The 26910-nt window shown below is 44.0% G+C and overlaps 2 protein-coding genes across 7 annotated transcripts in view; one reads left to right on the top strand and one right to left on the bottom strand.

Annotated features, from left to right (window-relative positions):
• The window catches only part of LOC132571063 (zinc finger protein 883-like), a 661721-nt gene that overhangs the window by 348438 nt on the left and 286373 nt on the right, over positions 1-26910 (bottom strand). The window lies entirely within an intron of this gene.
• Positions 2650-4487, top strand: LOC132571094 (zinc finger protein 658B-like). The gene has a single exon (XM_060237770.1). The coding sequence runs from the start codon at positions 2663-2665 to the stop codon at positions 4451-4453; it is 1791 nt and encodes a 596-aa protein (XP_060093753.1). The 5' UTR covers positions 2650-2662; the 3' UTR covers positions 4454-4487.

The raw sequence follows: 26910 nt of genomic DNA on the forward strand, positions 1-26910 counted from the left end.
GAAGACGGAGGCAAAAAATTCATTCAGCTTTTCAGCCATTTCCCTATCCTCCTTCAGTAATCCTTTTACCCCATGGTCATCCAAGGGCCCCACTGCCTCCCTGGCTGGTTTCCTACTTCTAATATATTTGAAGAAAGTTTTATTGTTGGTCTTTATGTTTTTTGCAATATGCTCCTCATAGTCCCTTTTTGCCTGCCTGATCACAGTCTTGCATTTGATTTGCCACAGCCTGTGTTCCCTTTTACTAATCTCACTTGGACTGGTTTTCCACCGCTTAAAGGAGTCCTTCTTACCTTTTACAGCTTCCATTACTTTGTTTGTTAACCACGCAGGCCTTTTCTTATGCCTGTTTGTGCCTTTCCTAACTTGTGGTATGTATTTTATCTGAGCTTCTAGGATTATAGTTTTAAATAGCGTCCAAGCTTCCCCAAGGGTTTTGACCGTATGTACCTTTCCTTTCATTGGATATTGGTCAAAGCCACTCCCCCCTGGATCAGTGCTCTTTGTAGCTGAGAACACCCTTTTCACTGGTTACCTCAGCAGAATGCAAACAAGTAAATCCGACCCCTTTTAAATATATATATATATATATATATATATATATATATATATATATATATATATATATATATATATATATATATATATATATACATACAGCTTTATTAAATTTTTAAAACACAAAACAGCACAGTTTCTGCAGCTCCTCTTTACCTGTATTATAGTTTCTTTCTCTCCAGTCTCTCTCTCTAATGACCCAATCAAGGTTCCTCCTTGATGGAAATTTCCAGAAGTTCTTAGCAGCAACCTCATCCCCTCACCCTCCTGTTTGCAGAACTGGATACAGGTTCTCATGGTTAACCAATTACCGCATTCTGGAATGATGATGTCGTCTGCAGGGAGACTCAGATTCTGAACACCCACGAGTCGCGCCAGGCCACTTAGTAATAATTGTAACCCTTGGGGGAACTGGGTTCTTTGCCTCACAGATCCATTCCCCTTACCCTGGTTCAGATTCTGAGTTTCCGTCTTGACCATGGTGCCATCCTTTCAGAAGAATTTTGAATCTGCCATTTCTTTCTTTCCCCGTGTAAGAATGATCACTTTCTTGCTCTTTGTCTCCCGCTCTCTCTGCAAAAGAATACAGAGGTATTACAGAGTCTGATGGAGAAGGAGGATGGCCTTTCTTTCAAAGAAAGGCTGGAGATTTCTTCTAGAGCAGGGGTGGCCAAACTGTAGTTCTTTCACACATATTGTGTGGTTCTTGAAAACCCCCCCCCCCCACCCTGTCATCTGGCTTGGAGAAGACATTTCTTTCTTTAAGTCCTTTCTCTAAGCCAGCCAGCAGCCTGGAGAATGCATTTAAAGTGAAAGTTGCTTTCTTTCCACCTCTCTCCCCCCTCCATCTATCTTCCTTCGTTCTGGTTCGCAAACATCTAATGTTCCTGTCTTGCGGCTCGCAGACGGTTGTTCCGTGTGGCTCTAACATTAAGTAAGTTTGGCCACCTCTGTTCTAGAGGATCCTGGGAGCATATTTCCTTTCCAAATGATCTGGCTGAGAGCAAGTATCCATCACTGTTACGTCAAGGGAACAGGAAAGGAACAACCATAGGGGATTCCTGATTCCCTTCTGAGAAACATTTGGTTTGGGACAATCCTACAGGCCGGTGGGTAAGGAGGGAGGGAGGCCTTCTGGGAGCCTGAAATCTAGCGGCTCAGAAGCTCCTTCTGAGCTAGGGGTCAGCTGATGCTCTTCACGGAGGGGGGGGGGGTGGAGTATCCTTCAATACTAGATATTCCTGGGGGAAGGTGAATGTGTGGTTAAGATCAGCCAAACTGGATGAGGCCAAAGTGCCTTCAATCTTTTCCTTCTGTAGTCATATAGATGATGATGATGATGATATTGGATTTATATCCCACCCTATACTCTGATTCTCAGAGTGGCTCACAATCTCCTTTACCACCACCCCCCCACACACACAAAACAGACACCCTATGAGAGGGGTAGAGCTGAGAGAGTACTGACAACAGCTGCCCTTTCAAGGACAACTCCTACGAGAGCTGTGGCTGACCCAAGGACATTCCAGCAGGTGCAAGTGGAGGACTGGGGAATCAAACCCGGTTCTCCCAGATAAGAGTCCCCTCACTTAACCACTACACCAAACTGGTTATTTATTAGCAAGTTTATTAGCTGTTTATTAGCAAGTCACTTGCGAAGCATTGTAAAACAGAGCAGCTGCCTTGACATGATCTTCCACATAGATGCTGTGAGATCTTTCCAGGCTTCCCAGGGGCTAACAGTTTCTCTCTCTTTATTACAGCAGAGGATGATGGGAGGAACGAGGAGGGGGAGGAACTTCATCGGCAAATGCCAGAGACAGTTACAAAGGAAGACTTGAATGGAAATGTCCGGAATCGAGGCAGGCCCAAGAGAAAGAAAGGCAGTGGTGTGGTTGAGAAGCATGACGGAAGAAAGCGGAATGAACATTTTCCAAAGCACAGGATAATGAAGGCAAGGAAATCCATTCAGTGTGGAAGGTATTTCAGAAATAGATCAGAGCTCCTTGTAAACCAAAGAATACACAGAGAGAAGAAACCTTCTGATTATTCAGAAATGAGAAATGAATTCAGTCAGTGTAGCATTCTTCAGCTCCACAAAAAAATGCAGACAGGAGAGAAACCTTTTGAATGCTCAGAGTGTGGAAAAAGATTCAGTGAGAGGGGGAATCTTCAAAAGCATCAGAGAACCCACACAGGGGAGAAACCTTTTGAATGCTCAGAGTGTGGAAAGAGATTCATTAAGAGGTGGAATCTTCAGTATCATCACAGAATCCACACAGGGGAGAAACCTTTTGAATGCTCAGAGTGTGGAAAGAGATTCAGTCGGACTAGCACTCTTCAGTGTCATCAGAGAAACCACACAGGGGATAAACCTTTTGAATGCTCAGAGTGTGGAAAGAGATTCAGCCAGCGTGGCCATCTTCAGCATCATGAAAGAGCCCACACAGGGGAGAAACCTTTTGAGTGCTCAGAGTGTGGAAAGAGATTCAGTATGAATGGCAGTCTTAAATGTCATCAGAGAACCCACACAGGGGAGAAACCTTTTGAGTGCTCAGAGTGTGGAAAGAGATTCAGTAGGAGTGGCACTCTTCAACGTCATCAGAGAAGCCACACAGGGGAGAAACCTTTTGAGTGCTCAGAGTGTGGAAAGAGATTCAGTATGAGTGGCACTCTTCAACGTCATCAGAGAAGCCACACAGGGGAGAAACCTTTTGAATGCTCAGAGTGTGGAAAGAGATTCAGTAGGAGTGGCACTCTTCAACGTCATCAGAGAACCCACACAGGGGAAAAACCTTTTGAGTGCTCAGAGTGTGGAAAGAGATTCAGTATGAGTGGCACTCTTCAACGTCATCAGAGAACCCACACAGGGGAGAAACGTTTTGAGTGCTCAGAGTGTGGAAAGAGATTCAGTACGAGTGGCACTCTTCAACATCATCAGAGAAGCCACACAGGGGAGAAACCTTTTGAATGCTCAGAGTGTGGAAAGATATTCAGTAGGAGTGGCACTCTTCAATGTCATCAGAGAACCCACAAAGGGGAGAAACCTTTTGAATGCTCAGAGTGTGGAAAGATATTCAGTACGAGTTCCAGTCTTCAACGTCATCAGAGAACCCACACCGGGGAGAAACCTTTTGAATGCTCAGAGTGTGGAAAGAGATTCAGTCAGAGTGCCATTCTTCAATGTCATCAGAGAACCCACACAGGGGAGAAACCTTTTGAGTGCTCAGAGTGTGGAAAGAGATTCAGTACGAATGGCAGTCTTCAACGTCATCAGAGAACCCACACAGGGAAGAAACCTTTTGAGTGCTCAGAGTGTGGAAAGAGATTCAGTACGAGTGCCATTCTTCAATGCCATCAGGGAACCCACACAGGGGAGAAACCTTTTGAGTGCTCAGAGTGTGGAAAGAGATTCAGTGCGAGGGGGTATCTTCGAAAGCATCAGAGAAGCCACACAAGGGAGAAACCTTTTGAGTGCTCAGAGTGTGGAAAGAGATTCAGTACGAGTGCCATTCTTCAATGTCATCAGAGAACCCACACAGGGGAGAAACCTTTTGAGTGCTCAGAGTGTGGAAAGAGATTCAGTACGAATGGCAGTCTTCAACGTCATCAGAGAACCCACACAGGGAAGAAACCTTTTGAGTGCTCAGAGTGTGGAAAGAGATTCAGTACCAGTGCCATTCTTCAACGTCATCAGAGAAGCCACACAGGGGAGAAACCTTTTGAGTGCTCAGAGTGTGGAAAGAGATTCAGTACGACCTCCATTCTTCAATGTCATCAGAGAACCCACACAGGGGAGAAACCTTTTGAATGCTCAGAGTGTGGAAAGAGATTCAGTAGGAGTGGCCATGTTCAACGTCATCAAAGAACCCACACAGGGGAGAAACCTTTTTAATGCTCAGAGTGTGGAAAGCGATTCACTGGGAGTAGTACTCTTCAGCATCATCAGAGAACCTACACAGGGGAGAAACCTTTTGAATGCTGAGAGTGTGGAAAGCTATTCAGTATGAGTGGTTATCTTCAACGTCATCAGAGAACCCACACAGGGGAGAAACCTTTTGAGTGCTCAGAGTGCGGAAAGAGATTCAGTAGAAGTGGTCATCTTCAGTCTCATCAGAGAGCCCACACAGGGGAGAAACCTTTTGAATGCTCAGAGTGTGGAAAGAGATTCAGAAATACTGGCACTCATCATCATCAGAGATCCCTCACAGGGGAGAAACCTTTTGTGGAAAGAGATTCAGTCAGAGTGGTCATCTTCAGTCTCATCAGAGGACCCACACAGGGGAGAAACCTTTTGAATGCTCAGAGTGTGGAAAGGGATTCAGTACGAGTGCCATTCTTCAATGTCATCAGAGAACCCACACAGGGGAGAAACCTTTTGAGTGCTCAGAGTGTGGAAAGAGATTCAGTATGAGTGCCATTCTTCAATATCATCAGGGAACCCACACAGGGGAGGAACCTTTTGAGTGCTCAGAGTGTGGAAAGAGATTCAGTATGAGTGCCATTCTTCAATATCATCAGGGAACCCACACAGGGGAGGAACCTTTTGAGTGCTCAGAGTGTGGAAAGAGATTAATGTGGAGTGGCAGTCTTCGACGTCATCAGAGAACCCACACAGGGGAGAAACCTTTTGGGTGCTCAGATTGTGGAAAGAGATTCAGTATGAGTTGCACTCTTCATCGTCAATGTCATCAGAGAACCCACAAAGGGGAGAAGCCTTTTGAATCCTCAGGGTGTGGGGAAAGGTTCAGTCAGCATGACAGTCTTAAACGGCATTGTAGAAAGCACACAGGAGAAATGATTTGAATTCTTAGCGTTTTAAAAGAGATTTAGCCAGCGTGGCCATGTTCAACTCAGAAAACCCACACAGGGCAGAAATGTTATGAACGGTTAGAGTGTGGAAAGAGATTCAGTGAGGGGGGAGTCTTCAAGTGCATCAGAGAACACACAGAGGGGAGAACCTTTTGAATGGTCAGTGTCCTGCCCTGGCTCGCCACACCCAGAGTCTTGAATGGCTACAAAGGGAGCTTTCATGACAGATGGACCCCATCCCAATGAATGAGACCACTCCCCCTCCCTTGTTGAACTTGTTAATGCTGGTCCATCACCCTCTGTTCCTACAGTGGCATCTCTCATCCTGGAGGGCCCAATGAGGGTTAGGAGAGCAGGTGATGGGGCAGGCCGCAGAAGAAGCGAGGGCAGACCAATGCATCAGAGAATACATACGGAAGAAACGTTTTAAGCGCTCAGTGTATGGAAAAGGATTCAGTTAGAGTGGGCTCAGGATAGAATGGAGGGATCGTTCCGCCTTTGCAGCCCAACCTCAGAGAAGGGGTTTAAATTTTAATAATGAATTAGAACAGCTTAATAGACTGTTTCATTTGCTTATGGAAAACACTTTTATTTCTATGTCCCAACTGGACAACCTTGTTTGTATATGCTAGCCGAGTTGCTAATCGCAATGATTTACTTTCTTTTCTTTTGTCTGTTCCCCCCCTCCCATTTTCTCTTTTCCTCCTTCCCTCAGGCTGTATTGAAACTCTGTTTCTATCGGTACTTAATATGAGCCCATAGGAGAGAATGGACTCCAGTCTCTCCTATGGGCCCAGAGGGTAAAATTTATTTAAGGGCGTGAAAATCAGAAAAGAAAAAATCGAAGAGTATTTACGAACTATCAAGATAGCACCCCTGTCTGAGTATATGAAAAAGATTTTGAATGATCCAATAGAAAAAATTGAAATTGAAATAGCCATAAAGGCAATGAAAGTAGGTAAGGCTCCCGGGCCGGATGGATACACAACTAAATTTTATAAAATTTTTAAAGATGAGCTAGTACCAAAACTGCAAAAACTGTTGAATACGATAACAGAAAAAGGGAAAATTCCAAATACTTGGAAAGAAGCTGTAATTTCGTTGATCCCCAAGGAAAATAGAGATGTCACAAATGTAAAGAACTATAGACCAATTTCAGTATTAAACAATGGCTGTAAGATTTACACAAGAATCTTTGCATAACGACTTAAGCAATATTTGATCAACTTTATAAAGGAAGATCAAGCGGGATTTCTCCCTAAAAGGCAAATAAGAGATAATGTAAGATCTGTTGTAAATATTGTAGAATATTATGAAACATCCAGAAAAAGAGGCGGCATTATTCTTCGTGGACGCAGAAAAAGCCTTTGATAATTTGAACTGGGACTTTATGTTTGCAGTAATGGAAAAAATAAACTTGGAGGAACATTTTATAAGAATGACGAAAGCAATATATATGGATCAACATGCAAAATTGTGCATAAATGCAGACCTCACAAAAGAAATGAAGGTGAGCAAAGGTACAAGACAAGGATGTCCGCTTTCACCATTGTTGCTTATAATGACTCTTGAAATTTTGCTAAGGCAAGTACAAGATGATAAAGAAATAGAAGGATTGAAAATTAGAGGATTTTCTTAAAGTTGAATTAAAATCAGCAGAAGAGTTAAATAATAAATATGACTGGTTCCAAATGCAACAAATAAAAAGTTTGATGGAAAATGATATTAAATCTGTTGGAATCAGACGTGAGCAAGGAATTAGAAAGGGTTCTGCTTGGAGATAATGAAAAATTAATATCGAAAGTATATAAATTATTGTTAAAATGATCTACAGAAGAAGAAGTGGTAAAATCTCAAATGATCAAATGGGCAATTAATATGAACAAGGAAATACAAATGGATACATGGGAGTATCTTTGGAAGAACTCGATGAAGATATTGACATGTCAGAGTATTTAAAGAGAACCGTTTTAAGATGATGTATAGGTGGTATGTGGTGGACCTGTGAAAAAGCGAAAAAGTTTGATACAACAAGAAATATCTAAAATTTTGGGATATGACTTTAAGAAAGTTGCAGAGACTTTTCTGTTGGGATTACAAATGGAAAAATTTCCAAAAGAAGATAGAACGCTAATTTGGTACTTGCTCTCAGCTGCTAGGACATTGTATGCGCAGTTGTGGAAGCAAGAAAAAATACCAGAGAAATGGGATTGGATCGTGAAAGTTTTATCGTGGGGTGAGATGGACAAATTAACAAGAACTTTAAGAGACTATGATCTGGAAGTGTTCAAGAAGGAATGGAAGAAATTTAGAGGATAAATAGAGAAAGAGTGCAATGTAAAAAGACATTGGACAATTTTTTAACAATAAGTATGAGAAAAGGGAGAAATTGAACTTTGATTGGTTAAGGGTAGCTTTAAAGCCGAACTTAAGTATATACTTCGGCGGGAGTCTCGTAACGGAGGGAGGGGGGATTGGAAAATATTATATGGGTTAGGGATAGTAATGATATAATTAGACATTGTTACCATATGTTATCAATAAAATTGTTTTAAAACCAAATAGGTTCCATTCTATCCTATGGGCCCACAGGATAGAATGTAGGGATTGGGCTGCTATGAGGAGGGGGTCAAAAATTAGCCTTGCCTAGGATGCCAGATAGTCCGGGGCCATCTTTTCTTCCCCACAACATCCAGAACATAAGACCCTCCCCTTCAATCTGCGTTCCAACCAGCCACACCAGGGGGCGCTTTCAAAGGTACCTGAACGCAGCCCTCTCATTCGTGGGACACCCAATCATTATTTGCATCCATAAGAGAATCCATGTTGGATCAGGCCAATGACCCATCCAGTCCAACACCCTGTGTCACACAGTGGCCAAAAAACCAGATGCCCATCAGGAGGTCCATCAGTGGGCCATGGATACTAGAAGCCCTCCCACTGTGCTTCTCCCCAAGAACCAAGAATGCAGAGCATCACTTGCCCCAGACAGAGAGTTCTATCTATACCCTGTGGCTAAGAGCCACTGATGGACCTCTGCTCCAGATGTTTATCCAGTCCCCTCTTGAAGCTGTAAGAACATAAGAGAAGCCATGTTGGATCAGGCCAGTGGCCCATCCAGTCCAACACTCTGTGTCACACAGGGGCCAAAAAAGCAGATGCCCATCAGGAGGTCCATCAGTGGTCCAAGGACATTCGAAGCCCTCCCACTGTGCCCCCCCCCCAAGCACCGAGAATACAAAACATCACTGCTCAGGACATTAGCCAACAATACACTGTGGCTAATAGTCACGGATGAACCTCTACTCCATGTTTATCCAGTCCCCTCTTGAAGCTGTCTTCTCCAATCCCACTTTTTCTCCCCACCCCCAGATTGTCTCACAGAGTGAATCAGGAGGGAGAAGTAAGATTCCCTCTACCTGCTCTGAACACCACCTCCCTTCGCATGAGCTGGGAATGACCTTGACTAGGGGTGGCCAAACTGGATTAACATAAAAGCCACACAGAGTAAATGTCATGTTTTTGAGCCACAAGACAGGAAGGAAAGGGAGGAAGGCAAATAGATGGAGAGGTGGAAAGAAAGCAACGTTAAGTTTAAATGTATTCGCCAAGCTGCTGGCTGGCTTGCCTTGGAAAAGTAATTTAAAGAGAGAAATGCTTTCTCCAAGATGGTTGATGGGGTAGTGTGGGCTTCAAGAGCCACATAATATGTGTGAAAGAGCCACATATGGCTCCTGAGCCGCGGTTTGGCCACCCTGGACCTTGACTAAGCCCTGGACGAAGACTCCCTCCCTACTTCTTCCTTCTGAGAGCACCCCCTCACAAAATTCCTCCACTGATATTGTGCCTTTATAGCACAAAAAGAGAAAATTCTCATCCTATCTCCCTATTTTGTTTTAGTGAGGAATGTGCTTTAGGGTTGCTTGCAGGCCAAAGGGGAAAAAAAAAATATTCTTGCCTCATTCCCGGAAACTTAACATGTGGAAATGTATATCTCAAGAGATAAATATCCTGTAATGCCTGTTAAAGGGATAACACATTTCCTCCCTTCCAAGTTTTCACCCCTAAATGTTTCTTCATCAGACAAAACAAAACTCAGTTAAGGAAGAATCACAGCTCATTAAAGATATTATTTGTTTGTATCAGATAAATTGGACTCTGTTTTCTGTGCTTTGTGGACTCTTCGAAAGCCAGTTTGGTGTGACGGTTAAGCGCGCAGACTGTAAGCTGAGAGAGCTGGGTTTGATTCGCCACGGCTCCACTTGCAGCTGCTGGTGTTACATCGGGTCATTCACAAGTTCTTTCAGAGCCATTCTGATCCACAGCAGTTCTTTCCGAGCTCTCTCAGCCCCACCTGCCTCACAGGGTGTCTGTTGTGGGGAGTGGAAGGGAAAGAAGACTTTAAACCGCTCTGAGTGAAGGGCGGGATATAAATCCAGTCTGTTCTTCTGCTCTTCCTCAGCTGTGATTGAGTGGGTTGAAAGTTTGGACCAGACGTGTCAAATGTGCAGTCCGCGGGCCTCATTCATCCCCCGCAGGACTTCCGTCAGGTCCATGAGCAACTGCCCGTCGTCTGCTTCCTTTCCCCTCTCCTTTTTTTAAAAAAATAAATATTTTTATGTTTTATTGACTCTTGTAAAATTGACTATTACAATATATGAATGTTGGAATTACAAATAACCCTTCCCCCCCCAACCCTCCCCATCTTCTCTTAGTCTTTCCCCCTCAGCCAAGGGCACAAAGTCTTGATCTTCCACTGAATGTCCTTCCTTGTTTCTCCTGAGATCCATTCTAAATAAGGGTTCCATCTGGTCTCGATTTCCTTGACTTTATCTTCCCACGTGGAATCCTTGTTGATTGTTGCCACGATGTCAGACTGTATGTAATCAAAGAAATAGTTGTGCCAGATTTCTATTGACCATTTACTTTTATCTTTCCACCCCAAAGCGATGACCGCCTTCCCCGCTAGTATCATTGCCTTGACAAGGTTTTGAGTGGGTCTACTTAGTGCCAGACTTCCTATTGTGCTTAACAACATCATATTAAACCAATGGTTAATGGTACATTGCAGACTTTTCTAATAAATTCAATAATTTCCCCCCAGAAGGGTTTAACCTCTTCACACTCCCACCACATATGTGCAAACCAACCCTTAAATTGTTTGCAATGCCAGCACTTGGAACTCATTCCTGGGAATATATTGGCTATTTGTGTGGGTGTTTTGTACCATTTTGTGAAAAAATTATATTCCAGTTCTTTAAATTTGATTACTTTAATCCCTTCTAGTCCTTCCAAGATTTTCCCAGCCAACCTCTCTGTTAACTGACCTTCATGAGTCCAAATCTTTTGTAAATGTACTATTATTTTATCTTTATTTGAAATCTTTTTTCTGTATAGTAACCCCACTAGACCCTTCCTTTGTTTGGCCATTACTTTATATATCTCTTCCATTGGAGCGTCTAACCAAAGCTCTCCCTTTTCACTGATCTTCTTAACTATCTTATGTAAGCCTGCTATGTTTAACCAGTATTGATTACCTAAATCTTCTGTAATTTCCTGTAAAGGTTTTAGTTTACCACCCCTAAACATATCGTCCACTCTATAATAGCCTTTGTTTTTAAGCCTTCCCCACCATTTTATGGCATGCGCCTCCTTAACAATAGCTTCTAGGGGGGTCCATCTTGAAACCTTTCCTAGCCACTGTGGGTACCATTTCATCCAGGTTTCTAACGATGCTCTTCTGGGCCCTATGGCTAATTTTAGATCTTTTGACGACACTGTGGAAAAAATACCAAATCTTCCAATAGCACTGTTAACTGCATTCTCGAAATTAATCCACTTCTGTACCTTATCCTCACTCAAATCTAGTAACGCTCTTAGTTGGAAGGCCTCATAATATTTACTTAAATCTGGGATTCCCCAACCTAATTCTGATTTAAGGTTGTATGGAATTCTCTTATGAAACCTACAGTTTTTATTATTAAAAATCCACACTTTAATTGCTTTATTCCATTGTTCAATTTGATTTTTCCTCAAACCTAAGGGCAACGTTTGGAATAAATACATTAACTTTGGTATCAAGAACATTTTAAAGGATCTTATTCTAGTTGATATCCCTAGTATTTTATGATTCCATTTATTCATATCTCTCGCTATTTTCTTCCATATTTTTTTTTCAAAACAATTTTTATTTTAAATATAATGTTTATAAACAGAGAATAACATTGATACAGTAATGCCTTAATTTTCATTACACATACATACCGTTATATAAAATAAAGTTGTACAGCTATAGAGTGATCACAAGAAAAGAATACTCTTGTGGATAACCCGTTGGTTAAGTGAAGAAGAAAGAGTGGTGTCAACCTCTATCCTATCCAGAATTGGATACCACTTTGCATAGAAATAGTTAGCTGCCTTTATCGGGTCTATGGTGTCAATATCGGCTGTGATTTTCTCCATCGTGATGAAGTCCCAAATTTTGAGGATCCAATTATCTATGGACAAATTGAGGGCTATTGTATTTTTGGCTGCAGTTATAAGCGAGATAATAAGGGATAGATTAGATCTTGTAGCCTTTACAGAATGCCAATCATTTAGAATGATGATCTCTACTTGTCTTGGGATAGTAGTTCCGGATATGTTTTCTACCTGGGTAATAACCTTTTGCCAAAAAGAGTTGACAATCGGGCAATCCCACCAACAGTGTAGTGGTGAAGCTTGCATGCCACAATTTCGCCAACAAAGTGGGGAATAGTTAGTATCGATGTTGGCGAAGTGAGAGGGAGTGCGGTACCATCTTGACATGATTTTGTAGTTCTGTTGAAAAATTGCTATTGATTTGGTCTTCTGATTCCCATATGGCTTCCCATTGTGTGTTAGTAAGCGTGAGTTTGCACTCTTTGTGCCATTTTTCGCAGTAGGATGGTAGACTGTTACAGACCTGCTGTAGTAGAATGCGATAGATTTTAGAAATAAGGCCCTTGGAATTTAAAGAGGAATGAGAAATCAAATATTCAAAATCCGTTTTGGGCCTAGTAGTAGCCAATTTTGAGAAAGAGCTGTTAAGGAAGCGGCAGATTTGTAAGTATTCAAACCAGGGGATCTTAACAGTTGCGGATTCCTCCAACTGAGCCTTCGTTCTAATTCTGTTATTGCTGAAGAGTTGAAATAGAAAGACCGTTGAAGCAGATTCCCAAGATCAGAATGAGGGAAACTGGAGAGCTGGAGGGAACCAGGGCTGTTTTAGAAATGAGGAAAGAATAGATAAGTCCGGGGCCAGATCCTTCTGGACCTGGTCCCAAATAGTGATTAAAGCCTGACTAAAAGTATTGAATATAGTCCAAGAAGAGCGATCTTTTTTCTTTAGCCATAAAAATTCATGGTATTTGTAAGGGGATATGTGAGTCTCCTCTATGTAGACCCATGCTGGGCACGGTCTTATGTATAGTATGTTAGATAGATAGATAGATAGATGAATTTATTGTCATTGTTCTCAACAAAAAGAGAGCAACGAAATGAGGTGCTCTTCCACAAACATACCAACACATCAAACACACATATTCATAAACCATTTAAATACATCTGAAACCATTAAACCATTTAAACCATTAAAACCATTTAAATACATCTAAAACGGATAAACATTCATAAAACCATTAAAACCATTTAAACCCTTAAATAAACATTCATAAAACCATTAAACATTCATAAAACCATTAAAACCATTTAAACCATTAAATACATCTAAAACAGATAATCCTTCATAACCCTGCATTTAACCTAACCACAGCACTTGGATAGAAACTGTCCTTAAATCTGTTTGTCCTAGCCTTCAACACTCTATATCGTCTACCTGACGGTAAGATCTCAAAAAGCAAATGGCCCAGATGTGTATGGTCCCTTAGGATCATTTGTATCTTCCTTTTACATGCCATATTATACAGATCCACCAATGAGGGGAGAGAACATCCACAAATCTTTTGTGCTCTTCTCGTCACTCTTTGGAGCACCCTTCTCTCTGCTTCCGTGCAGCTCCCAAACCACGCGCAGAGGCAATAAGATAAAATGCTCTCAATGGAACTACGATAAAAGGCAACCAGCAGACTCCCTGACAGTTGTAGTGATCTTAAGAGTCTTAAGTAGTATAGTCGTTGCTGGGCCTTTTTCTCTAGAGCTAAAGTATTTGCCCCCCATGTTAGATCCTGTTTCATGGTAATTCCCAGAAACTTCCATTCTGTCACCTGTTCTACCATAACACCATCAATAAACAACGGCTGGGTGTCCAAACTACTCTTCCTGTAATCCACTATAATTTCCTTCGTCTTATTTATATTTAAAATAAGATTATTTACTTTACACCAAAGGGACAGCTGTTGAACTTCCCTCCTGTACGCAGACTCATCATCCTCAGAGATGAGCCCTACCAACGTTGTATCATCTGCATACTTAATGATTTTGTTACTCAGACTGCTGGAAACACAATCAGATGTGTAAATAGTGAAAAGAAGTGGACTCAAGACACATCCCTGAGGGGTGCCAGTATTTAAGATCTTCACGGAGGAAATATATCCATCCATTTTAACCCTTTGTGAACGACCTGACAAAAAATTCAAAATCCACTCACATATAGAGTCCGACAGCTTCAAATCTTTAAGCTTAGACAACAATCTATGGGGTGATATTGTATTAAAAGCAGAACTAAAATCTGCAAACAACATTCTAACATACGTCCCCTTTTTATCCAAATGCGATAAAGCAGTATAAAGAACAGTATTAACAGCATCCTCAGTAGATCTATTTTTCCTGTAAGCAAACTGATATTCATCAAAAATAACAGGAAGGCAGGAAATAATATATTTTCGAACTAATTGTTCAAAACACTTCATTATCACAGAAGTCAAGGCCACTGGCCTATAGTCATTTAAAACCTTTGCTGGCAATTGTTGACCATGGAAGATACTACAGAGGCTTTATAGTAAAGGTACAGATCAGGGAAACCTAATCCTCCTTTATTTTTGGGCCTTCTGATTGTGGCAAAGCGGGTTCTAGGAGGTTTATCACCCCATATAAAGTTTGTCAGTAGGGCCTGCCACTTCTTAAATAAAGTTGCTGGAATGTTAATGGGGAGGGCTCGAAATAAATAAAGATATTTTGGAAAAATAAATGACTTAATTGTGTTAATCCGTTCTATCCAAGACAAAGCTAAGGAGTTCCAAGACTGTAGAACTGTTGTTGTTTGTTGATATACTGCTGAGTAGTTTAATTTGAGAAGGTCTTTAAGATCAACCGGGATCTTTACTCCTAAATATGACCAGGATGAACTGACCCATTGGTAAGGGTATGAGGCTTTAATTGATGATTGGGTATCTGAGGAGATATTTATTGGGAAAATAAGGGATTTAGATAAGTTAATAGATAACCCCGAGTACTTTCCAAAATCTAGGAGGAAGGGAGACAGTACCGCCAAAGATTCCAAAGGGTTTTTTAGATAAAGGGCCATGTCATCTGCAAATAAGCTAATTTTATAGTTAGCATTGTTAATACTGATGCCGTGGATGAAGGAGGATTGCCTTATATAGTTTGCTAATGGTTCGATTGCTATAGCAAACAACAACGGGGAAAGAGGGCACCCTTGGCGGGTCCCCCTAGAGAGAGAAAAGTCCGGGGTTGAAACCCCATTGATATGCAGCAGGGCTTTCGGAGAAGAGTAAAGAGACTCTATAGCTGATAGAAATTTAGGACCGAACCCCATTGTTTTCAAAACTAAAAGTAAGTATGTGGGTTCCACACTATCAAAGGCTTTCTCAATGTCCAAAGCCAAAATACACGATTCGTAGGGTTGGAATTTGCCATATTGGATGATGTTAATGGTTTGGCGAATGTTATCTGTGATTTGTCGTTTTGGGATAAAGCCTGTCTGGTTCTCATGAATATATTGGCCAATATATTTGCCAATTGAATATTAAAGATGGCGGCGGTGGTAGAGTTCAGGTGCTGGAGCTCCCTGAAACATCTCGGAAACAACTTGAAAAACTTGGAAATTACTTGAAAAACAACACGGGAAACAACTTGGTCTGAATTTTAAACGTCAAGTGCAAATAACAAGCCATTCCACCTTAGTGCAGGAGAGTCGGTACGGTGCTGAAGGGTCCCGCGGAGCTTACCGGAGTCGTCGTTGACTTGCAGGGGCAAGGCGGGGCCTGGGAACGAGCCTGGAGGAGGCTGAGACGCCGGGCTGGGCTGCGCCGTTGGCCGAGTGAGGTCGGACGGCGTGAGGAGCAGCCAGGGCCTGGGAATGAGCTTGGAGGAGGCTGAGACGTCGGGCTGGGCTGTGCCGTTGGCCGAGTGAGGTCGGACGGCAAGAGGAGTAGCCGGCGAGTGGAGGAGTGCAAAGCGGTGCGGAACAACTGGGACGCCCACGACCAACACACACGAGCGGCGTGTGGCGAACAGGCGAGCTGAGTGAATGTGGCGAGTGAGTGGACAGAGGCGGGTGAGCGGCTGGAGACCTTGGCAACTACGCGACGTGGACGCCGAGTGAGGGCGCGGCCAGGGCGTCTGATAGTGGTGGCTGGGGCTGCTACCGATGGAAGGAAATCTGCGGTGGCGGCTCCGAGGCCACTAACCACTCTGGTGGATCAAGGGTCCCTGATTGGACTGGCCAACTCCCATCATAAGAACCGTGGAGCCCTGAGGCGTGACTGGGGAGCACGGGGGGGGGGTTACCTCCCTGGGCCCGGCGGGCTGCGCCAGGGGTATTGGCCGAGAACTCATGGACCCTGTTATACACTATACCCACCTTCGACCGCTGCCCCCCAGTGTAGCATACATCGTGATATAAGCTCAATGCCTGCACCTATCTTCGCACTTTACCTACCCAGCACCTTACTCAGCACTTTTCCCAAGCACTTTATTTGCTCAGCATCTACTTAGCACAGACCTGCACAGACTTGCACGATAGCACTTTCCTATCCAACATCCTACCTCCATCCATTCACAATCGACTATAACAAATTTTAGCCAATTAACTCGTGATTTGTGATTATTATATTGATTGGGTCTGATTTGTATATTTTATTTGGCAAATAAATTGAGGGTTACCAGGGAGGAATTATATTAATTATTGCCACTGACTTATTATATGTATTTTACCAATTAATATAAAAGATTGTGGGGCGGGTTTAACCGGGTTGATTTGAAATTGGGATTAGTGGTTGTGGAACGGACTGGGGAGTAGTTAAGGGTGGTGCTAAAGGGCTCTAGAAGTAGCTACAACAACAACTACTACCACCAGCGGGAGATGACAGGCCCAGGGATTCCAGTGCTCATGGGGAGGGGGAGGTATGGCGGTGGGAGCAGACAACGATACAAGGGAAGGGGACAGAGACCAATTAGGGCTCGATCACCTTCCAGTCCGCGTCCCATCCCAAGGGTGGCAGGTAGTAGGGCCAGATTAAATAACCCACCTCCGTCATTGGTGTTATGTAATGCCAGGTCCATTAATAATAAGACCTCTGTCCTCCGAGAGTTTTTACTCGAGCAGGACATGGACCTGGCTTGCGTGACCGAGACCTGGGTACAAGAGGGAGATCTGGTAGCTCTCTCTCAAACAGCTCCCCCGGGCTACTCGGTCTTTCACCAATCACAGACTAGTGGGTGGGGGGGAGGAGTGGCATTGTTCATATGTGAGGCTTACTCCTTCAGGGCACTCCCGGCCCCAAAGATCGAGGGTATTGAATGTGCGGGCCTGGCGTGGGAGGTTGGAGAGGCGTTGGCGATTTGGCTGGGGTACCGTTCGCCTAGCGCACCGGCCAACGCCTTACCATCCCTGCTTGAGGCTGTGGCAGGCTGGGCGTTGGAGCACCCAAGGCTGATGATCCTGGGCGACTTCAACGTCCATGCGGATGACCCGACCTCTAAGCCGGCGATGGACCTGGTGTCATCCATGGCAACACTGAGACTCTCTCAATTTGTCACAGCCCCCACCCACCAGGCTGGCCACATGTTAGACCTGATCTTTGCGGCCGGGGTTACGGTGGACGATGTAACTACAGAAGTGGTGCCATGGTCGGACCACCTTGCTCTCAGGGCTCGTATGGACATTCCATCCCAAACCCGCTTAGGCGACGAGCGTATTATGGCTCGCCCACGGAGCCAAATGGACCCAGAACGGTTCCAAATGGCTCTACGGGCCCTCTGGCGGTTCCCTCGAAGGCCTTATTGAGTCTTGGAATAGCCGACTCTCTACGGCCATTGATGAGATCGCACCTCGGCGCCCTCTGCGACCTCGGATCAGACTGGCTTCGTGGTATAACCCGGAATTGCGCCAGCTGAAACAGGGCCTCAGACGGCTAGAGAGGCAATGGCGACGTACTCGTGACGAAGCGACTAGAACATCTTATAGAGAATTTATGAGGTCCTATGAGATGGCAGTCAAGGCCGCAAAGAAGACATACTTTGTGGCCAAGACTGTGTCTGCAAATTCGCGCCCGGCACAATTATTTAGAACAATTCGGACTTTAACTACATTGCCGCAAGGCAAACCAAACGTTAAGGAATTGGAGATAGGCTGTGAGGCTTTTGCGAAGTTTTTTACAGACAAAGTCCAATCGCTCCGCCGCAACTGCCCCGCCATGTTGGATACAGTAAGTGGACTCGAGGCTCCGTGCCTGCCTTCTGATTTGATCCTGGACCGTTTCGACCCCCTCAGCTTGGAGGAAGTTGACAGAATCCTCTCTGCTGCACGCCCAACAACTTGCGATCTAGACCCCTGCCCCTCCTGGTTAATTAAAGCTTGCCAGGAGGAGTTACGATGTCCTATACGGGACATCGTAAATAGATCTCTTTCAGAGGGTCTTTTTCCAGCTCCTCTGAAAGAGGCAGTGGTCCGCCCTCTCTTGAAAAAAAACTACATTAGACCCGGCCGAATTGGCCCATTACCGGCCGGTCTCAAATTTGCCCTTTTTGGGCAAAGTAATAGAGAGGCTGTGGCGTTGCAGCTACAGAGTTTTCTGGATGACGCTTCCACCTTAGATCCTTTTCAGTCCGGCTTTCGCCCGGGCCACGGGACAGAGACGGTGTTGGTCGCCCTCATGGATGATCTCCGGCGACATCTGGATCGAGGTGGTGTGGCGGTATTGCTGTTGCTAGACCTATCGGCGGCGTTCGATATGGTCGATCACCGGCTGCTGACCCGCCGCCTCGCCGACGCAGGGATTCAGGGGTTAGCCTTACAGTGGCTTTCTTCTTTCCTTGAAGGTCGGGGACAAAGGGTGGCGATTGGGGGAGAGCTGTCTCGGAGGCACCCACTTAATTGCGGGGTGCCTCAGGGGGCGGTTCTCTCTCCAATGCTATTTAACATCTTTATGCGCCCCCTTGCCCAGATCGCCTGGAGACATGGGCTGGGTTGTCACCAGTATGCTGAAGACACCCAGCTCTACCTATTGATGGGAGGCCGGGCCGCTGATGCCCCTATAGATCTGGACCGGGCATTGCAAGCCGTTGCTGATTGGATCAAGCTGAGCGGGCTGAAATTGAATCCAGCGAAGACAGAGGTCCTTTGCCTAGGCCGCAGCACCCCGGAAGGAGGGATTCCCCTTCCAGCTTTTGACGGGGCGCCGTTGGTACCAGTGCGTGAAGTCAGGAGCTTGGGAGTCCTACTGGAGTCCTCCTTGACAATGGAGGCCCAGATAGCGGCCACTGCCAAATCCGCCTTTTTTCATCTAAGACGGGCAAGGCAGTTGGCCCCCTTCTTGGAGCAAGGTGACCTGGCAACAGTGATCCATGCAACGGTCACCTCGAGATTAGACTACTGTAATGCCCTCTACATGGGGCTGCCCTTGTACCGAACACGGAAACTACAGCTAGTGCAGAATGCAGCAGCCAGGCTGCTAGTGGGACTACCTCGGTGGGAACACGTGTGGCCTAGGCTGCGGGAGCTGCACTGGCTGCCAATTGTATACCGGGTTCGTTACAAGGTGCTGGTTATCACCTATAAAGCCCTTTATGGCCAAGGACCTGCCTACCTCAGGGACCGCCTCTCCCCATATGTTCCCCAGAGAGCACTGCGTTCCAGTTCACAAAATCTTTTGGAAATCCCTGGGCCTAAGGAGGCCAAACTTAAAACAACCAGGGAGCTGGCCTTCTCTATGAAGGCGCCCCAATGGTGGAATCAGCTGCCAGAAGAGGTGCAGGCCCTGCGGGACCTCAATCAGTTCTGCAGGGCCTGCAAAACTGCCCTCTTCCAAGAAGCCTTCAAGACGTGATCAGACGGAATATTGCGCTGCCTGGATAAATAGAGACCGTAGCACCATCGTATTGTTTTAGCTTTTTAACATTAATTTATATTTTATATTTGTATTTATATTGTGAATTGATTTTACCTGTACTGCTGTATCATGATGTCACATCATGTCCTTGTAAGCCGCCCTGAGCCTGCCCCGGCGGGGAGGGCGGGATATAAATAAAAACGATGGTTATTATTATTATTATAAACGGGCAGTTAGAATAGAAGTTAGAAATTTATAATCAGTGTTGAGGAGAGAAATTGGCGGAACGCTTTTGGGTCTAGTAGATCCCTTTCCTTTTTAGGTAGTAAAATTATTTTTGCTAGTTTCCAGCTTTCAGGGATTGTTCCGGAGTCCAGGACATGGTTGCAGATTTCTGTGTAAGGCTTGAGAATATTTTGAGAGAACTTCTTATAAAACTCAGGCTGGAAACCATACCTCCCCGGAGTCTTATTGATTTTGGCATTTTTAAAAGCTGATTGGACTTCCAACGGTGTAATTGGAGAGTCCATGCAGCATTGATGATCTGAGTCCAATTTTGGGAGGATTTTGGGTTTGTTGAGAAAGTTTTTTATAAGACCTGGGTCTGGATTTTTAGAGGTATATAGTTTTTGAAAAAATTCCTGGAAAATTTGTCTGATTTTGGGAGGGGAAGAGTGAGTTTTCCCTGTTGCATCTCTAATTAGGTGAATTTGTCGATCTGCTAATTCCATTCTGAGTTTCCATGAGAGGATCTTTAAGGATCTGGGGTGATTGAACCAATATTTTTGCTTGGTAAACAAAAGGTTTTTCTTAATAGTATTAGATTCTAATAGCTCCAATTTTTTGCGTTCGAGTAATAATTTTTTATAAACCTTTTTGGCACAAGTGAGTTTATGTAAAGATTCCAACTCTTGGATAGATTTTTGCAAGGTTAATCTAGCATCTTGTCTTCTTTTGTTATAGGCCGCACTTAGTGAAATGCATTTGTTCCGGAGGACTGCCTTGAACGCATCCCAGATTACTGGTTTTGAAACCCCACAGTCTGAGTTTAGTTCGAAAAAGTTTTTAATTTCCTTCTCAATCTCATCACACGCTTTAGAGTCCAATAATAGAGCCTTATTGAAAGACCAAGACCGTGTGTGAGGTTCTCTTATGTTTATGTTTATGCGACATTCTACCCAAGCATGGTCGGATAAGGTTCTAAGACCGATGTCTGAGTAACTGAGCTGAGGGATCAATGAGTTTGAAGTCAGGAAATAGTCTATGCGGGTGAAAATGTTGTGATGCGATGAAAAATAAGTATAGTCTTTTACTCCATCGTGTTGAAGTCGCCAAATGTCGCACAAGTGATGTTGATTTATTAGAGTGAAGGGGAGTGCATGTTTCCTTGGGTGGTTTCATTGGGTGGTGTGATCTATCCCAAGAGTTGTTCATTATACAGTTAAGGTCTCCACCTATTACTACTTGTCCCTCTTGGAATGAGGACAGTTTAGCAAGAGTATCCTGCATGAATGTGAACGGATTGTTATTTGGGGCATATAGGCATGCAAAAGTATACAGAGAGCCTTCTAGCAGGCCTTTAATGAATAGGTAGCGCCCCATTTGGTCTACCTCTTGAGCTATTGGAGAGAAGCGTACCTTATTGGAGATGAGAATAGCTACCCCACGGGATTTGGATGTTCCTGTTGCTTGGAATTGAAGGGGGAAGCGTTTGGTCCGGAAAACTGGATGACCCTTATTCTTCAAATGAGTCTCTTGTAGAAAAAGAATGTCTGGTGAGAGTTTGAGGAGAGCCGACTGAGTTTTCTTTTTTTATATAATGTTGTTGAGACCACGGCAGTTTAAAGAAATTAGCTTAATGTCAACTGCCATGACACTGAATGTAAAGGGATGGGATGAGTGGAGAAGCGCTGTACATTGCAATAAAGACATATAGCCATTTTAAGAAGTGTAAAGGATAAAACAGAGGCACCCACTCACTCCTCATTGTTGCAACAATTGCAGTGCAACAATTGCAGTGCAGAAAAATATTGCAATGCTGGATTAGTGATATTAGTACAGGGGATCGCCACATGAATTGCTTGGATACTATGCAGTGTTACATGAGGTAGCCTTATGTGTAGCATTGGCATGGTCCAGTGAGTCATGTCAGGAGAACAGATATGTGATAAGGTCCTAGAACTGGCTAAGTAGAATGCAATGCTCACAGAGAGCCTGCGGGTGGCAATGTAACCCAGTATGATGACTACAGGGGTTCCACTTTTGAATTGCCCAGGGGGACTGGTGGTAGGAGTCCAAATCGAAGTCTAAAGGGCATGGTTCTTTAGCTGGGAGAGAAGGCTTAAAAGTTTTAGGGCAAAGATACCATATTGCCATGCCCATGCCAGTATAGTTATTATATTGTTACAGGGGATCTCCATATGAAATGCTTGGCAATTGTAGATCCTTACAGGGGAAAACCATATAGAGAGCTTGGGCCAATTTCTATAGATCGGCTCAGTGCATGGTCTAAAAGAAACCAGAAAGTTAACTATTTCAGATGCATTACATTCAAGAGACCTCTAGGTGGCAGTACTGCGCTGTAATTTGATTACAGGGAGTCGTCTTTTGGATTGCTCATGATAGAAAACGCTGAAGCCCAGTGAAGAGCTCGTTGTGCAGTTCGCCATTAGCTGCAACGGATATCCTATCAAATTAAGAGCAAAGTTGTGGCGTCTTTTAAGAACAGGCTTACACATGGCTGCTAGGGAAGCACAGGGAAGGAAGGGAAAATAAAACATGCCAACAGGTGTGACTCTGAGTATGCAGAGTATGAAAAGAGAAACGAGAAATAAAACAAGAACAGAGGCAGAGCACCCCAAGAACCCTCCCCCCCACCCCCCTCCCATCCAACCCCCCCTCCCCTGCCCACCCTCTCCCACCCCATAGAAAACCAGTACCTTAATTTTTTCATCATTTTCTGCTATAGCAAAAAGATAATACTAACTACAAAGCTAAATAAACTTAACGTAGGGGGAAGAACATCTCCTTCACAATCCAACCCAGCAATAGTCTATGTGCCAACCCCCCCCCCCTAACTCCAGCCCAGCGTGTTTACACAGTTGAGTGGAGAAGTGCTACTAGAAGCTAGAGAGATTAGAGAACAAAGGGCTTAACGCTTCCTTCGATGGCTTGGAGACGATCGTTCTAGCCCCAGCCGGCTGGCAGAGTCTGTCCGTTCGGAAGAAGACGACGCAGGCGACGAGGCGGAGGCAGGCCGTTCAAGGCGGAGAGCGGCAAGGAGCTCCCGCCCAGAAGCAAGGTCGGAGGCAGTCAGGCGCTGGCCCTGGGGCACCACGAGAATTTGGACTGGAGTAGACCATCTGAAGCGGATTTTGTTTTCTATCAGGCAGGAGACGATCGGGCGCAGTTCTTTGCGATGTTGTAGCGTCTCTGGAGAGAGATCCAAAAGAACAGGGATCCTCTTGTTGTTGAATAGCAGTCCATTTTCAGAGCGGGCTTTGGCTAAAATGCTTTCCCTGGTGCGGGCATCGGGGAAGGTGGCTACGATGTCTCGGGGGAATTCTGTTGAGCGCTGTTTAGGAGGCCCCAGGCGAAACGCAGTTTCAATGATTGGGGCGACGCCATTTTCTAGGTTGAGAGTAGAAGCCAACCAATTCATCAGGAAGGTACGTGCACCCTGGTTTTCTTCAGCTTTTTCTGCAATTCCGCGAAATTTGAGGTTGCGTTCCCGCACTTTGTTTTCCAGAGACATAATTTTTTCTTTGGCCCATGATCCTTCTCTAGATAAGGCCTTAACGTCGTTTTGAGCTTGAGTGGCTATTTCGTAAGCTAAGTCCGCTGTCTGTGCCACTTCAGAGATAGTGTCGTTTAGTTTTTTAAGTTCCTCTTGAATAGGAGATGTAGCTTGAGTGATATGGGTCAAAAGAGTATTTTCAAGCTTAGAGATGGTTTCAAGAAAGGTTTTGCTGGAAAGGGCGTCGTTCTCCTCACACAGGGAGGGATTTTCACCCGCCATTTTCTCTGAGGCTTCTTGGGCCCTGGGAGAGGTACAACGTTTTCCCCCTGATTGGAGATATTGGACCAAGTCCTGGGAGTTCTTTTTCGTAATGGACTTAGCCAGGTTTCGTTTGACCATCTCTTGGTGGCGGCGAGTGGTCCAGGGACCGGATGAAGGGTGATTTATTTGGATTGTGGAAGGAGCAGCTCTTTCAGACGTCCGCCATCTACCACGACGCCCCCCCCCCTTCTTCCATATTTTACCATAGTTCTCATTTATCATTTTGTCCATTTTTTTTGCAGGACTATCCATAGGTATTTAAGTCTCTTGGCCCCCATTCCTATATTCGTAATCCTATTTATTTCCTGTTTTTCCTCTCTATTAACATTAAGGTATAGAATTTCTGATTTTGCCATATTCACTCCTAGCCCTGAACACTTTTCAAAATCATCTAAAATTATCTTAATCTCTTTAACTCCGTCTTTGGGGTTTGACATAATTACTATGATATCATCCACAAATAAATTAATTTTCGTTTCTTCATTACCTGACCTATACCCCTCTATTCTCCCCGCATTCCTAATTCGCTCTGCTAATTGTTCTATAGCTATTATAAATATGAGCGGGGATAGTGGACAGCCTTGTCTTACCCCCCCTTGAATTGGAAACGCTTGTGAATGGACAGTGTTGACTGTAATTTTTGCCTTACCACCTTTGTATATTTCCTGTATGGCCTGTAAGAACCGTTCCTCTAAACCTATCTTCTTTAATATTTGCCACAAGAATTCATGTGAGAGAGTATCAAAGGCTTTGTAAACATCCAACTTTAACAGAGCTATTTTTTTCTGTTGGCCATGGTGCAGTACATTTAAGATATTTCTAATGGGATGAGCAATAGATCTACCCTCAATAAAACCATATTGGTCCCCTTTTATAATTGACGGGATAACTCTCTTAAGTCTATTTGCTAAAACCTTAGCAAAGATCTTATAATCTTGATTTAGTAAACTAATGGGCCTATACGAACCTACTTCTTCCGGGTCTTTCTGGGGCTTTAATATCAAAATTATTTCTGTTTCCTTCCATGAGTCCGGGGCTTTCTTTCCTTCCAAGACTTCGTTAAAAACTACCTGCAATTTGGGTGCTATAATTTCTATCATTTCTTTATAAAAGTCAGAAGTAAAGCCATTCAGCCCTGGTGATTTACCTTTTTTGAGCGCTTTTATTACTTCCTTTATCTCTTGGAGTGTAATCTCAGCTCCCAGTGAGGCTTTCGCTTCCTCCTCTATGATTAGCTTAGGTGCGTCCCACACCTCCGTTATATTCTTTTTCATATATAACTTTTTATAGAAGTCCTCAAATGCCTTAGTGATTTCCTTAGAGTTTTGAGTTGTATTATTATTAATTTTTATACTTCTAATTGATTGTTTTGCCTTTTTAATGTTCAAATAATTAGCTAACCTTTTTGCTGTATTAATACTATTCCTCTGGAAGTCGTTCCTAACCATTATTTCCTTTTTCCACATTGTTGCCATATCTAGGGCCTCCAATCTGTAAACTAGGATTACACTTTCCCATTATTTAGGAAAGGCACAAACAGGTATAAGAAGAGGCCAGCATGGTTAACAAACAAAGTAATGGAAGCTGTAAAAGGTAAGAAGGACTCCTTTAAGCGGTGGAAAACCAGTCCAAGTGAGATTAATAAAAGGGAACACAGGCAGTGGCAAATCAAATGCAAGACTGTGATCAGGCAGGCAAAAAGGGACTATGAGGAGCATATTGCAAAAAACATAAAGACCAACAATAAAAATTTCTTCAAATATATTAGAAGTAGGAAACCAGCCAGGGAAGCAGTGGGGCCCTTGGATGACCATGGGGTAAAAGGATTACTGAAGGAGGATGGGGAAATGGCTGAGAAGCTGAATGCATTTTTTGCCTCCGTCTTCACCGTGGAAGATGAGAAGTGTTTGCCCGCCCCAGAACCACTAATATTGGAAGGGGTGTTGAAAGACCTGAGTCAGATTGAGGTGACAAAAGAGGAGGTCCTACAACTAATAGACAAATTAAAAACTAATAAGTCACCGGGTCCGGATGGCATACATCCGAGAGTTCTGAAAGAACTCAAAGTTGAACTTGTGGATCTTCTAACAAAAATCTGTAATCTTTCATTGAAATCTGCCTCCGTTCCTGTGGACTGGAAGGTAGCAAATGTCACCCCCATCTTTAAAAAGGGTTCCAGAGGAGATCCGGGAAATTACAGGCCAGTCAGTCTGACTTCAATACCGGGAAAGTTGGTAGAAACCATTATCAAGGACAGAATGAGTAGGCACATTGATGAACACGGGTTATTGAGGAAGACTCAGCATGGGTTCTGCAAGGGAAGATCTTGCCTCACTAACCTGTTACATTTCTTTGAGGGGGTGAACAAACATGTGGACAAAGGAGACCCGATAGATGTTGTTTACCTTGACTTCCAGAAAGCTTTTGATAAAGTTACTCATCAAAGGCTCCTTAGAAAGCTTGAGAGTCATGGAGTAAAAGGACAGGTCCTCTTGTGGATCAAAAACTGGCTGAGTAATAGGAAGCAGAGAGTGAGTATAAATGGGCAGTCTTCGCAGTGGAGGACGGTAAGCAGTGGGGTGCCGCAGGGCTCGGTACTGGGTCCCATCCTCTTTAACTTGTTCATAAACGATTTAGAGTTGGGAGTGAGCAGTGAAGTGGCCAAATTTGCGGATGACACTAAATTGTTCAGGGTGGTGAGAACCAGAGAGGATTGTGAGGAACTCCAAAGGGATCTGTTGAGGCTGGGTGAGTGGGCGTCAACGTGGCAGATGCGGTTCAATGTGGCCAAGTGCAAAGTAATGCACATTGGGGCCAAGAATCCCAGCTACAAATACAAGTTGATGGGGTGTGAACTGGCAGAGACAGACCAAGAGAGAGATCTTGGGGTCATGGTAGATAATTCACTGAAAATGTCAAGACAGTGTGCGTTTGCAATAAAAAAGGCCAACGCCATGCTGGGAATTATTAGGAAGGGAATTGAAAACAAATCAGCCAGTATCATAATGCCTCTGTATAAATCGATGGTGCGGTCTCATTTGGAGTACTGTGTGCAGTTCTGGTCGCCGCACCTCAAAAAGGATATTATAGCATTGGAGAAAGTTCAGAAAAGGGCAACTAAAATGATTAAAGGGCTGGAACACCTTCCCTATGAAGAAAGGTTGAAACGCTTAGGGCTCTTTAGCTTGGAGAAACGTCGACTGAGGGGTG

Source organism: Heteronotia binoei, chromosome 5 (genome assembly GCF_032191835.1).
Source record: "Heteronotia binoei isolate CCM8104 ecotype False Entrance Well chromosome 5, APGP_CSIRO_Hbin_v1, whole genome shotgun sequence".
Classification (NCBI taxonomy): domain Eukaryota; kingdom Metazoa; phylum Chordata; class Lepidosauria; order Squamata; family Gekkonidae; genus Heteronotia; species Heteronotia binoei.

What these genes read in the sequence shown, in the direction of transcription:
- LOC132571094 (XM_060237770.1), top strand. Translation starts at nt 2,663, where the DNA reads ATGCAGACAGGAGAGAAACCTTTTGAATGCTCAGAGTGTGGAAAAAGA.